The 15,581-nt window shown below is 47.3% G+C and overlaps 1 protein-coding gene across 1 annotated transcript; it reads right to left on the reverse strand.

Moving 5' to 3' along the window:
* Positions 1-4,676: 4,676 nt before the first annotated feature.
* LOC310966256 (DNA repair protein RAD51 homolog 3-like) lies at positions 4,677-15,505 on the reverse strand (the record flags this gene model as incomplete). The annotated part of the gene is made up of 3 exons (XM_083940837.1): positions 4,677-5,480; positions 12,936-13,152; positions 15,061-15,505. Coding segments are annotated over 3 exons (1,400 nt in total), but the record flags the coding sequence as incomplete, so codon positions are not given.
* Between the last annotated feature and the right edge of the window lie 76 nt (positions 15,506-15,581).

Consider the following 15,581-nt stretch of genomic DNA (forward strand, 5'->3'; position numbering starts at 1 on the left):
CAGGAAGCCCCGCCCCTAAAAAGATAAAGTGTTTGTTTTATTTTGATTTATGATGCTTTATATTAACCTGAGTGTAGCAGACTACATTTCCCAGCATACCTTGCGGTCTCTTCCTCTTCCTGGGCTGAGTGAAGTCAGGGAAGAGGAGGAGCCTGCGCCCTTTTGACCCCCGCCCTCCTGACCCTCTGATCCCCACCCTCCTGACATTTGACCCCGCCCTCCTGACCTCTGACCCCGCCCTCCTGACCTCTGATCCCCACCCTCCTGACCTTTGACCCCCGCCCTCCTGACCTCTTGACCCCCTGTGACAGTTGAGTTGTGTCCATGTGTGACTCTGACCTTTGTCTCCTGTTCAGGGTGAAAGTCGTCCGTCACTTCAGCAGCATCTGAAAATTACAGATGAGAAAGTTCATGTTACTAAGGAGGACACGCACGGCGCCCAGGCGTGGCACGCACGGCGCCCAGGCGTGGCACGCACGGCGCCCAGGCGTGGCAAGCACGGCGCCCAGCCGTGGCACACTCGCGGGCCGTGGCCCGGTGGAGAGAGGTGGACTTTCATAAACTCCTGCTGTCAGGAAGAGGTTTGGCCGCATTGATCTGTAACCATGGAAACCTTTATGCTAATTAGCTCAGAACACCTTTGTCAGCGCCATCTTTAAAAATCACACACACACTCAGAGCGAGAGAGAGAGACACACACACACACACACACACACACACACACACACACACACACACACACACACACACACACACACACACACACACACACACACACACACACACACACACACACACACACACACACACACACACACACACACACAGTTGTTGGTGTAAAAGCCTCACACGGAGCAGGAAGCAGAGTCCTGAGCACGTGCACGGTCATGGAGAAGTTAGTTTAGCTTCTGTGCTAAAATCACATCTTATCATAAACCCTGTGGTCTCGGTGCGGACCCGAGTCCGGGCGTCTCGGTGCGGACCCGTTCCCGGGCGTCTCGGTGCGGACCCGTTCCCGGGCGTCTCGGTGCGGACCCGTTCCCGGGCGTCACGGTGCGGACCCGTTCCCGGGCGTCTCGGTGCGGACCCGTTCCCGGGCGTCTCGGTGCGGACCCGTTCCCGGGCGTCTCGGTGCGGACCCGTTCCCGGGCGTCTCGGTGCGGACCCGTTAACTGCGTCACACCGGCCCGCGCGTTATAACGCTACGAACCGGAGCTCGTTAAAACCACGGGTTCATGTGAAAACGCGTTTCCGGTTTGTTTTTCACGTCAACAATAAATAAACTTTAGTGTTTAATGTACAGGCGGATACACGAGGTTAGCATCCCGGCTAGCGTGTTAGCATAAACCGTGATTGAGCATACTAACGTCAGCTAACATTAGCATACTAACGTCAGCTAACATTAGCATACTAACGTCAGCTAACATTAGCATACTAACGTCAGCTAACATTAGCATACTAACGTTAGTTCACATTAGCATACTAACGTCCGCTAACATTAGCATACTACCGTCAGCTAGCATTACCATACTAACGTCAGCTAACATTAGCATACTAACGTCAGCTAACATTAGCATACTAACGTCAGCTAGCATTACCATACTAACGTCAGCTAACATTAGCATACTAACGTCCGCTAGCATAACTACTAACCGTGAGTAAACGCGGTGAGCGCGGTGCGGCCTTCTGAAGCCTCGTCAGTGAAGTCGCGGTGAACAGTTGGAGTTAAATGAAACAGTTATATTCAGAGTTTAATCACAGAAACTCACCGTTTCCTCCACAGGTGCCGAGCGCGACCGTGACCGCGTGACTGCGGGTCCGTCTGTGTGTGGCGCAGGCGCAGTGACAGCAGGTCCGTCTGTGTGTGGCGCAGGCGCAGTGACAGCAGGTCCGTCTGTGTGTGGCGCAGGCGCAGTGACAGCAGGTCCGTCTGTGTGTGGCGCAGGCGCAGTGAGAGCACGTCCCGTCCTTCTGTTGCGCAGGCGCAGTGAGAGCACGTCCCGTCTGTGTGTGGCGCAGGCGCAGTGAGAGCAGGTCCCGTCTGTCTGTGGCGCAGGCGCAATGAGAGCAGGTCCGTCTGTCTGTGGCGCAGGCGCAGTGAGAGCAGGTGTCCGTATATAAAGGGGGAAAGGTGCGCGGATTTGTGACCCGGCACCTGGCGCACAGCCGGCGGGCACCTGACGCACAGGCCGGGGTTGTTAATGTAGACATGGTGGTGTAATGGTTAGCACCGTCGCCTCATAATAAGAAGGTTTCCGGTTCGCGCCCCATCAGGGACCTTGTCTACGGGCTCCACACAGAGTCGGTTCTACAGGGACGACAATGAAAGCAATGGATGTGCAAATAGGGACGATGACAACCACACACCAGCAAATGTCCAATCCATAGCAACCAGGACCCTGACAGTGTCAACACTACTACTACTTAGTTACAGTTCCACTCCAGCAGCTGCAGATGAAACATAAACAGTCCCACTCCAGCAACTGATGATGAAACATAAACAGTCCCACTCCAGCAACTGCTGATGAAACACAAACAGTCCCACTCCAGCAGCTGCTGATGAAACATACACAGTCCCACTCCAGCAGCTGCAGGTGAAACACAAACAGTCCCACTCCAGCAGCTGATGATGAAACATACACAGTCCCACTCCAGCAGCTGATGATGAAACACAAACAGTCCCACTCCAGCAGCTGCTGATGAAACATACACAGTCCCACTCCAGCAGCTGCAGGTGAAACACAAACAGTCCCACTCCAGCAGCTGATGATGAAACATACACAGTCCCACTCCAACAGCTGATGATGAAACATACACAGTCCCACTCCAGCAGCTGCAGATGAAACACAAACAGTCCCACTCCAGCAGCTGATGATGAAACATACACAGTCCCACTCCAGCAGCTGCAGGTGAAACACAAACAGTCCCACTCCAGCAGCTGATGATGAAACATACACAGTCCCACTCCAGCAGCTGATGATGAAACATACACAGTCCCACTCCAGCAGCTGCAGGTGAAACACAAACAGCAGCTGCTGATGAAACACAAACAGTCCCACTCCAGCAGCTGCAGATGAAACATAAACAGTCCCACTCCAGCAGCTGCTGATGAAACATAAACAGTCCCACTCCAGCAACTGCAGGTGAAACATAAACAGTCCCACTCCAGCAGCTGCTGATGAAACATAAACAGTCCCACTCCAGCAGCTGCAGGTGAAACACAAACAGTCCCACTCCAGCAGCTGATGATGAAACATACACAGTCCCACTCCAGCAGCTGATGTTGAAACACAAACAGTCCCACTCCAGCAGCTGATGATGAAACATACACAGTCCCACTCCAGCAGCTGCAGGTGAAACACAAACAGTCCCACTCCAGCAGCTGCAGGTGAAACACAAACAGTCCCACTCCAGCAGCTGCAGGTGAAACACAAACAGCAGCTGATGATGAAACATAAACAGTCCCACTCCAGCAACTGCTGATGAAACACAAACAGTCCCACTCCAGCAGCTGCAGATGAAACATACACAGTCCCACTCCAGCAACTGCAGGTGAAACACAAACAGTCCCACTCCAGCAGCTGCTGATGAAACACAAACAGTCCCACTCCAGCAGCTGATGATGAAACATAAACAGTCCCACTCCAGCAGCTGCTGATGAAACATAAACAGTCCCACTCCAGCAGCTGATGATGAAACATACACAGTCCCACTCCAGCAGCTGCAGGTGAAACACAAACAGTCCCACTCCAGCAGCTGATGATGAAACATACACAGTCCCACTCCAGCAGCTGATGATGAATCATAAACAGTCCCACTCCAGCAGCTGATGATGACACACAAACAGTCCCACTCCAGCAGCTGATGATGACACACAAACAGTCCCACTCCAGCAACTGCAGGTGAAACACAAACAGTCCCACTCCAGCAGCTGCTGATGAAACATAAACAGTCCCACTCCAGCAGCTGATGATGAAACATACACAGTCCCACTCCAGCAGCTGCAGGTGAAACACAAACAGTCCCACTCCAGCAGCTGATGATGAAACACAAACAGTCCCACTCCAGCAGCTGATGATGAAACATACACAGTCCCACTCCAGCAGCTGATGATGAAACACAAACAGTCCCACTCCAGCAGCTGCAGGTGAAACATAAACAGTCCCACTCCAGCAGCTGATGATGAAACACAAACAGTCCCACTCCAGCAACTGCAGGTGAAACACAAACAGTCCCACTCCAGCAGCTGCTGATGAAACATAAACAGTCCCACTCCAGCAGCTGATGATGAAACACAAACAGTCCCACTCCAGCAGCTGCAGGTGAAACATAAACAGTCCCACTCCAGCAGCACTCAGGTTCAGAAACGACACATACGAGCCTATCGTCATGACAACTGTCTGTTCAGGGACTCCAGAGAAGGACGGCCAACGATGCCACTGTTCCACTGTTCCACACCTTTAGGTTCAAGTCTCCGGCTCCTTCCTCTCAACAGTTATTCACAAACAACAGGGGGGGGGGGGGGGGGGGTGCTTTCTCAAAACTTTATTGACAGTGTTTATGAAAACATCACAAACATGAAGTTTGACAGCTTTTATAACAAACAGCATAAAAAACCAAATCTGTCCAAGAGCTGTGACATCATCTGTTAGCTTTAGCATGTTAGCTCATTAGCATGTTAGCTCGTTAGCTCCTGTTCACAGTTTTTACGCAGACGCCGTCTTCGTCAGGGGAACTTTGGCCTATGACATCAGCAGCTGGTGTCTCTCTGATTGGACGCTGTGTGTCCGCGCTCGTTTGCTGGGCTGCTCTAATTGGTCGATGTCTCTGGGCTGCTCTAATTGGTCGATGTCTCTAGGCTGCTCTGATTGGTCGGAGTCTCTGGGCTGCTCTGATTGGTCGATGTCTCTGGGCTGCTCTGATTGGTCGATGTCTCTGGGCTGCTCTGATTGGTCAGAGTCTCTGGGCTGCTCTGATTGGTCGATGTCTCTGCGCTGCCCTGATTGGTCAATGTCTCTGCCCTGCCCTGATTGGTCGATGTCTCTGCGCTGCTCTGATTGGTCGATGTCTCTGAACCCGTCAGAGGTGATCTGGTATTGGACGGTGGCCTCGCAGTGATCTGGAGATTTAAAGATGGCGGCCTGTCGTTGAGACCCCGCCCAGCGGAGGAGGAGCCGGATAGTCGCGGCGTGGCCCCAGCTCTCCCCGAGGGCGGGGACCAGCTGTGATTGGCCGTCACGCAGCCGGGTGGTCATCTGGTTCGCCATCACCACGGCGATGTTGTGACTTGTTGCCATGGCGATGAGCTGCTGGGCCAGGCCGTTGAGGAGGCGTGTCCTCTGCGCCAGCTCGTCAAAGCGCTGCCGGAACGGAAACGCCACGCTGTCAATCACCAGGAGGCGGACCCTCGGGTGGCTGGACAGGAAGTCAGGCAGCAGGTGGAGCTCAGCGAGCAGTTCGACGTAGTCATGACAACGCACCTGAGTGAGGGGAGACAGACGGCCAATCAGAATCATGATGACATCACTGAAACAAACAGCTCTTTGGAGATGAGGGACACACGTGTTGGCAGGGGGCGGGACCAAGAGCGGCGACTCTGAGTCAAACTCTGCGTCTACGGCGCCGAAACATTAACCACGAGTCACAGAAACTTTAACCACGAGTCACAGAAACTTTAACCACGAGTCACAGAAACTTTAACAACGAGTCAGAAACTTTAACCACGAGTCACAGGAACTTTAACCACGAGTCACAGAAACTTTAACCACGAGTCACAGAAACTTTAACCACGGGTCACAGAAACTTTAACCACGAGTCAGAAACTTTAACCACGAGTCACAGAAACTTTAACCACGGGTCACAGAAACTTTAACCACGGGTCACAGAAACTTTAACCACGAGTCAGAAACTTTAACCACGAGTCACAGAAACTTTAACCACGAGTCAGAAACTTTAACCACGAGTCACAGAAACTTTAACCACGAGTCAGAAACTTTAACCACGAGTCACAGAAACTTTAACCACGAGTCACAGAAACTTTAACCACGAGTCAGAAACTTTAACCACGAGTCAGAAACTTTAACCACGGGTCGCAGAAACTTTAACCACGAGTCACAGAAACTTTAACCACGAGTCAGAAACTTTAACCACGAGTCAGAAACTTTAACCACGAGTCACAGAAACTTTAACCACGAGTCAGAAACTTTAACCACGAGTCAGAAACTTTAACCACGAGTCACAGAAACTTTAACCACGAGTCACAGAAACTTTAACCACGAGTCACAGAAACTTTAACCACGAGTCAGAAACTTTAACCACGAGTCACAGAAACTTTAACCACGAGTCAGAAACTTTAACCACGAGTCAGAAACTTTAACCACGAGTCAGAAACTTTAACCACGAGTCACAGAAACTTTAACCACGAGTCACAGAAACTTTAACCACGAGTCAGAAACTTTAACCACGAGTCACAGAAACTTTAACCACGAGTCAGAAACTTTAACCACGAGTCAGAAACTTTAACCACGAGTCAGAAACTTTAACCACGAGTCAGAAACTTTAACCACGAGTCACAGAAACTTTAACCACGAGTCAGAAACTTTAACCACGAGTCAGAAACTTTAACCACGAGTCAGAAACTTTAACCACGAGTCAGAAACTTTAACCACGAGTCAGAAACTTTAACCACGAGTCAGAAACTTTAACCACGAGTCACAGAAACTTTAACCACGAGTCAGAAACTTTAACCACGAGTCAGAAACTTTAACCACGAGTCGCAGAAACTTTAACCACGAGTCACAGAAACTTTAACCACGAGTCAGAAACTTTAACCACGAGTCACAGAAACTTTAACCACGAGTCACAGAAACTTTAACCACGAATCACAGAAACTTTAACCACGAGTCACAGAAACTTTAACCATGAGTCACAGAAACTTTAACCACGAGTCAGAAACTTTAACCACGAGTCAGAAACTTTAACCACGAGTCACAGAAACTTTAACCACGAGTCACAGAAACTTTAACCACGAACAGAAACTTAACCACGAGTCAGAAACTTTAACCACGAGTCAGAAACTTTAACCACGAGTCACAGAAACTTTAACCACGAGTCAGAAACTTTAACCACGAGTCACAGAAACTTTAACCACGAGTCACAGAAACTTAACCATGAGTCACAGAAACTTTAACCACGAGTCAGAAACTTTAACCACGAGTCAGAAACTTTAACCACGAGTCACAGAAACTTTAACCACGAGTCACAGAAACTTTAACCACGAGTCAGAAACTTTAACCACGAGTCAGAAACTTTAACCACGAGTCAGAAACTTTAACCACGAGTCACAGAAACTTTAACCACGAGTCACAGAAACTTTAACCACGAGTCAGAAACTTTAACCACGAGTCACAGAAACTTTAACCACGAGTCACAGAAACTTTAACCACGAGTCAGAAACTTTAACCACGAGTCAGAAACTTTAACCACGAGTCACAGAAACTTTAACCACGAGTCACAGAAACTTTAACCACGAGTCACAGAAACTTTAACCACGAGTCAGAAACTTTAACCACGAGTCACAGAAACTTTAACCACGAGTCACAGAAACTTTAACCACGAGTCAGAAACTTTAACCACGAGTCACAGAAACTTTAACCACGAGTCACAGAAACTTTAACCACGAGTCACAGAAACTTTAACCACGAGTCAGAAACTTTAACCACGAGTCAGAAACTTAACCACGAGTCACAGAAACTTTAACCACGAGTCACAGAAACTTTAACCACGAGTCCAGAAACTTTAACCACGAGTCAGAAACTTTAACCACGAGTCACAGAAACTTTAACCACGAGTCACAGAAACTTTAACCACGAGTCAGAAACTTTAACCACGAGTCAGAAACTTTAACCACGAGTCACAGAAACTTTAACCACGAGTCACAGAAACTTTAACCACGAGTCCAGAAACTTTAACCACGAGTCAGAAACTTTAACCACGAGTCACAGAAACTTTAACCACGAGTCACAGAAACTTTAACCACGAGTCACAGAAACTTTAACCACGAGTCAGAAACTTTAACCACGAGTCAGAAACTTTAACCACGAGTCACAGAAACTTTAACCACGAGTCACAGAAACTTTAACCACGAGTCAGAAACTTTAACCACGAGTCAGAAACTTTAACCACGAGTCACAGAAACTTTAACCACGAGTCACAGAAACTTTAACCACGAGTCAGAAACTTTAACCACGAGTCAGAAACTTTAACCACGAGTCAGAAACTTTAACCACGAGTCAGAAACTTTAACCACGAGTCACAGAAACTTTAACCACGAGTCAGAAACTTTAACCACGAGTCACAGAAACTTTAACCACGAGTCAGAAACTTTAACCACGAGTCAGAAACTTTAACCACGAGTCACAGAAACTTTAACCACGAGTCAGAAACTTTAACCACGAGTCAGAAACTTTAACCACGAGTCACAGAAACTTTAACCACGAGTCAGAAACTTTAACCACGAGTCACAGAAACTTTAACCACGAGTCAGAAACTTTAACCACGAGTCAGAAACTTTAACCACGAGTCAGAAACTTTAACCACGAGTCACAGAAACTTTAACCACGAGTCAGAAACTTTAACCACGAGTCACAGAAACTTTAACCACGAGTCAGAAACTTTAACCACGAGTCACAGAAACTTTAACCACGAGTCAGAAACTTTAACCACGAGTCACAGAAACTTTAACCACGAGTCAGAAACTTTAACCACGAGTCAGAAACTTTAACCACGAGTCAGAAACTTTAACCACGAGTCACAGAAACTTTAACCACGAGTCAGAAACTTTAACCACGAGTCAGAAACTTTAACCACGAGTCAGAAACTTTAACCACGAGTCAGAAACTTTAACCACGAGTCAGAAACTTTAACCACGAGTCAGAAACTTTAACCACGAGTCAGAAACTTTAACCACGAGTCAGAAACTTTAACCACGAGTCACAGAAACTTTAACCACGAGTCAGAAACTTTAACCACGAGTCAGAAACTTTAACCACGAGTCAGAAACTTTAACCACGAGTCACAGAAACTTTAACCACGAGTCCAGAAACTTTAACCACGAGTCACAGAAACTTTAACCACGAGTCAGAAACTTTAACCACGAGTCAGAAACTTTAACCACGAGTCACAGAAACTTTAACCACGAGTCACAGAAACTTTAACCACGAGTCAGAAACTTTAACCACGAGTCAGAAACTTTAACCACGAGTCACAGAAACTTTAACCACGAGTCAGAAACTTTAACCACGAGTCAGAAACTTTAACCACGAGTCAGAAACTTTAACCACGAGTCAGAAACTTTAACCACGAGTCAGAAACTTTAACCACGAGTCACAGAAACTTTAACCACGAGTCAGAAACTTTAACCACGAGTCAGAAACTTTAACCACGAGTCAGAAACTTTAACCACGAGTCCAGAAACTTTAACCACGAGTCCAGAAACTTTAACCACGAGTCAGAAACTTTAACCACGAGTCAGAAACTTTAACCACGAGTCACAGAAACTTTAACCACGAGTCAGAAACTTTAACCACGAGTCACAGAAACTTTAACCACGAGTCAGAAACTTTAACCACGAGTCAGAAACTTTAACCACGAGTCAGAAACTTTAACCACGAGTCACAGAAACTTTAACCACGAGTCACAGAAACTTTAACCACGAGTCACAGAAACTTTAACCACGAGTCAGAAACTTTAACCACGAGTCACAGAAACTTTAACCACGAGTCAGAAACTTTAACCACGAGTCACAGAAACTTTAACCACGAGTCAGAAACTTTAACCACGAGTCAGAAACTTTAACCACGAGTCAGAAACTTTAACCACGAGTCACAGAAACTTTAACCACGAGTCAGAAACTTTAACCACGAGTCAGAAACTTTAACCACGAGTCAGAAACTTTAACCACGAGTCAGAAACTTTAACCACGAGTCAGAAACTTTAACCACGAGTCACAGAAACTTTAACCACGAGTCAGAAACTTTAACCACGAGTCAGAAACTTTAACCACGAGTCACAGAAACTTTAACCACGAGTCAGAAACTTTAACCACGAGTCAGAAACTTTAACCACGAGTCAGAAACTTTAACCACGAGTCACAGAAACTTTAACCACGAGTCAGAAACTTTAACCACGAGTCACAGAAACTTTAACCACGAGTCACAGAAACTTTAACCACGAGTCAGAAACTTTAACCACGAGTCAGAAACTTTAACCACGAGTCAGAAACTTTAACCACGAGTCAGAAACTTTAACCACGAGTCAGAAACTTTAACCACGAGTCACAGAAACTTTAACCACGAGTCACAGAAACTTTAACCACGAGTCAGAAACTTTAACCACGAGTCAGAAACTTTAACCACGAGTCACAGAAACTTTAACCACGAGTCACAGAAACTTTAACCACGGGTCACAGAAACTTTAACCACGAGTCAGAAACTTTAACCACGAGTCACAGAAACTTTAACCACGAGTCAGAAACTTTAACCACGAGTCACAGAAACTTTAACCACGAGTCACAGAAACTTTAACCACGGGTCACAGAAACTTTAACCACGAGTCAGAAACTTTAACCACGAGTCACAGAAACTTTAACCACGGGTCACAGAAACTTTAACCACGAGTCAGAAACTTTAACCACGAGTCAGAAACTTTAACCACGAGTCACAGAAACTTTAACCACGAGTCACAGAAACTTTAACCACGAGTCACAGAAACTTTAACCACGAGTCACAGAAACTTTAACCACGAGTCAGAAACTTTAACCACGAGTCACAGAAACTTTAACCACGAGTCAGAAACTTTAACCACGAGTCACAGAAACTTTAACCACGAGTCAGAAACTTTAACCACGAGTCAGAAACATTAACCACGAGTCAGAAACTTTAACCACGAGTCACAGAAACTTTAACCACGAGTCACAGAAACTTTAACCACGAGTCACAGAAACTTTAACCACGAGTCAGAAACTTTAACCACGAGTCAGAAACTTTAACCACGAGTCAGAAACTTTAACCACGAGTCAGAAACTTTAACCACGAGTCACAGAAACTTTAACCACGAGTCAGAAACTTTAACCACGAGTCACAGAAACTTTAACCACGAGTCACAGAAACTTTAACCACGAGTCAGAAACTTTAACCACGAGTCAGAAACTTTAACCACGAGTCAGAAACTTTAACCACGAGTCAGAAACTTTAACCACGAGTCAGAAACTTTAACCACGAGTCAGAAACTTTAACCACGAGTCAGAAACTTTAACCACGAGTCACAGAAACTTTAACCACGAGTCAGAAACTTTAACCACGAGTCAGAAACTTTAACCACGAGTCACAGAAACTTTAACCACGAGTCACAGAAACTTTAACCACGGTCACAGAAACTTTAACCACGAGTCAGAAACTTTAACCACGAGTCACAGAAACTTTAACCACGAGTCAGAAACTTTAACCACGAGTCACAGAAACTTTAACCACGAGTCACAGAAACTTTAACCACGGGTCACAGAAACTTTAACCACGAGTCAGAAACTTTAACCACGAGTCACAGAAACTTTAACCACGGGTCACAGAAACTTTAACCACGAGTCAGAAACTTTAACCACGAGTCAGAAACTTTAACCACGAGTCAGAAACTTTAACCACGAGTCAGAAACTTTAACCACGAGTCAGAAACTTTAACCACGAGTCACAGAAACTTTAACCACGAGTCACAGAAACTTTAACCACGAGTCACAGAAACTTTAACCACGAGTCACAGAAACTTTAACCACGAGTCAGAAACTTTAACCACGAGTCACAGAAACTTTAACCACGAGTCAGAAACTTTAACCACGAGTCACAGAAACTTTAACCACGAGTCAGAAACTTTAACCACGAGTCACAGAAACTTTAACCACGAGTCACAGAAACTTTAACCACGAGTCAGAAACTTTAACCACGAGTCAGAAACTTTAACCACGAGTCACAGAAACTTTAACCACGAGTCAGAAACTTTAACCACGAGTCAGAAACTTTAACCACGAGTCACAGAAACTTTAACCACGAGTCAGAAACTTTAACCACGAGTCAGAAACTTTAACCACGAGTCAGAAACTTTAACCACGAGTCACAGAAACTTTAACCACGAGTCAGAAACTTTAACCACGAGTCACAGAAACTTTAACCACGAGTCAGAAACTTTAACCACGAGTCAGAAACTTTAACCACGAGTCAGAAACTTTAACCACGAGTCAGAAACTTTAACCACGAGTCACAGAAACTTTAACCACGGGTCACAGAAACTTTAACCACGAGTCAGAAACTTTAACCACGAGTCACAGAAACTTTAACCACGGGTCACAGAAACTTTAACCACGAGTCAAGAAACTTTAACCACGAGTCAGAAACTTTAACCACGAGTCACAGAAACTTTAACCACGAGTCACAGAAACTTTAACCACGAGTCACAGAAACTTTAACCACGAGTCAGAAACTTTAACCACGAGTCAGAAACTTTAACCACGAGTCACAGAAACTTTAACCACGAGTCAGAAACTTTAACCACGAGTCAGAAACTTTAACCACGAGTCACAGAAACTTTAACCACGAGTCACAGAAACTTTAACCACGAGTCAGAAACTTTAACCACGAGTCAGAAACTTTAACCACGAGTCAGAAACTTTAACCACGAGTCAGAAACTTTAACCACGAGTCACAGAAACTTTAACCACGAGTCAGAAACTTTAACCACGAGTCACAGAAACTTTAACCACGAGTCAGAAACTTTAACCCCGAGTCACAGAAACTTTAACCACGAGTCAGAAACTTTATTTATAATAGTAAAAAATGACGAACTCATCTCAAACTCATCTCCAAAGAGCCTGTTACCATGACGATGGTTACCAGAAACATGTTGGACAGGATGGTTTCCACGGTGAAGGTCGTCATGGCGGCTCGTTGCTCGTCGTCTTCAGCCAATAAGGAGCAGTGTTGGACAACGGCGGCGGCGATGTCGACGACCCTCTGGAGCAGGAAGCTGCCCTCGGTGTCGATGAAGAGCGCCTGACCTCCGACCCCCCCGAAACACGGGGGCACCTGAACGTCCACCGCCAGCTGCAGGCTGAGAGACGATGTCATCAGTGAGGCCGTGATGTCATCAGTGAGGCTGTAATGTCATCAGTGAGGCTGTGATGTCATCAGTGAGGTTGTGATGTCATCAGTGAGGCTGTGATGTCATCAGTGAGGCTGTGATGTCATCAGTGAGGCTGTAATGTCATCAGTGAGGCTGTGATGTCATCAGTGAGGCTGTAATGTCATCAGTGAGGCTGTGATGTCATCAGTGAGGTCGTGATGTCATCAGTGAGGTCGTGATGTCATCAGTGAGGTCGTGATGTCATCAGTGAGGCTGTGATGTCATCAGTGAGGCTGTAATGTCATCAGTGAGGTCGTGATGTCATCAGTGAGGCTGTGATGTCATCAGTGAGGCTGTGATGTCATCAGTGAGGCTGTGATGTCATCAGTGAGGCTGTGATGTCATCAGTGAGGCTGTAATGTCATCAGTGAGGTCGTGATGTCATCAGTGAGGTCGTGATGTCATCAGTGAGGCTGTGATGTCATCAGTGAGGCCGTGATGTCATCAGTGAGGTCGTGATGTCATCAGTGAGGTCGTGATGTCATCAGTGACGCTGTGATGTTATCAGTGAGGTCGTGATGTCATCAGTGACGCTGTGATGTCATCAGTGACGCCGTGATGTCATCAGTGAGGTCGTGATGTCATCAGTGAGGCTGTGATGTCATCAGTGAGGCTGTGATGTCATCAGTGAGGCCGTGATGTCATCAGTGAGGTTGTGATGTCATCAGTGAGGTCGTGATGTCATCAGTGACGCTGTGATGTTATCAGTGAGGTCGTGATGTCATCAGTGACGCTGTGATGTCATCAGTGACGCCGTGATGTCATCAGTGAGGCTGTGATGTCATCAGTGAGGCTGTGATGTCATCAGTGAGGCTGTGATGTCATCAGTGAGGCTGTAATGTCATCAGTGAGGTCGTGATGTCATCAGTGAGGTCGTGATGTCATCAGTGAGGCTGTGATGTCATCAGTGAGGCCGTGATGTCATCAGTGAGGTCGTGATGTCATCAGTGAGGTCGTGATGTCATCAGTGACGCTGTGATGTTATCAGTGAGGTCGTGATGTCATCAGTGACGCTGTGATGTCATCAGTGACGCCGTGATGTCATCAGTGAGGTCGTGATGTCATCAGTGAGGCTGTGATGTCATCAGTGAGGCTGTGATGTCATCAGTGAGGCCGTGATGTCATCAGTGAGGTCGTGATGTCATCAGTGAGGTCGTGATGTCATCAGTGAGGCTGTGATGTCATCAGTGACGCTGTGATGTTATCAGTGAGGTCGTGATGTCATCAGTGACGCTGTGATGTCATCAGTGAGGCCGTGATGTCATCAGTGAGGTCGTGATGTCATCAGTGAGGCCGTGATGTCATCAGTGAGGCCGTGATGTCATCAGTGAGGTCATGATGTCATCAGTGAGGCTGAAATGTCATCAGTGAGGTTGTGATGTCATCAGTGAGGTCGTGATGTCATCAGTGCAGTCATGATGTCATCAGTGAGGTCGTGATGTCATCAGTGAGGCTGTGATGTCATCAGTGAGGTTGTGATGTCATCAGTGAGGTCGTGATGTCATCAGTGAAGTCATGTCATCAGCGGAGCAGGACACAGTGTGTCTCTGTGTGTGTGTGTGTGTGTCTCTGTGTGTGTGCGTGTGTGTGTGTGTGTCTCTGTGTGTGTGTCTCTGTGTGTGTGTGTGCGTGTGTGTGTGTGTGTGTGTGTGTTTGTCTCTGTGTGTGTGTCTCTGTGTGTGTGTGTGTGTGTGTGTGTGTGTGTCTCTGTGTGTGTGTGTGTGTGTGTGTGTGTGTGTGTGTTTGTCTCTGTGTGTGTGTGTGTGTGTGTGTGTGTGTGTGTGTGTCTGTGTGTGTGTGTGTGTGTGTGTGTGTGTGTGTGTGTGTGTGTCTCACCACAGCTGGGTCTTCCCCACTCCTGGAGCTCCACAGATCTCCGTGGTCTTGCCGACAGGAAGTCCTCCTCTCAGAGCGCCGTCCAGCTGAGAGCAGAAGGTCACGATGCTCCTCGTCTCCTCCTCCTTCTGCAGGAGCTCCAGAGCCGTGACGCACGCTGCTCCTCTTCCTCCTGCTGCTGCTGCTCCTCTTCCTCCTGCTGCTGCTCCTCTTCCTCCTGCTGCTGCTCCTCTTCCTCCTCCTGCTGCTCCTCCTGCTGCTGCTCCTCTTCCTCCTCCTGCTGCTGCTGCTGCTCCTCTTCCTCCTGCTGCTGCTCCTCTTCCTCCTCCTGCTGCTCCTCCTGCTGCTCCTCTTCCTCCTCTTCCTCCTGCTGCTGCTCCTCTTCCTCCTCCTGCTGCTCCTGCTGCTGCTCCTCTTCCTCCTGCTCCTGCTGCTGCTGCTCCTCCTACGACACACGACAACATGTCAACACGACAACAGGTCAACACGACAACATGTCAACAGGTCACCACGACAACAGG

This window comes from Echiichthys vipera, assembly GCF_963691815.1.
Source record: "Echiichthys vipera genome assembly, contig: SCAFFOLD_147, whole genome shotgun sequence".
Classification (NCBI taxonomy): Eukaryota; Metazoa; Chordata; class Actinopteri; order Perciformes; family Trachinidae; genus Echiichthys; species Echiichthys vipera.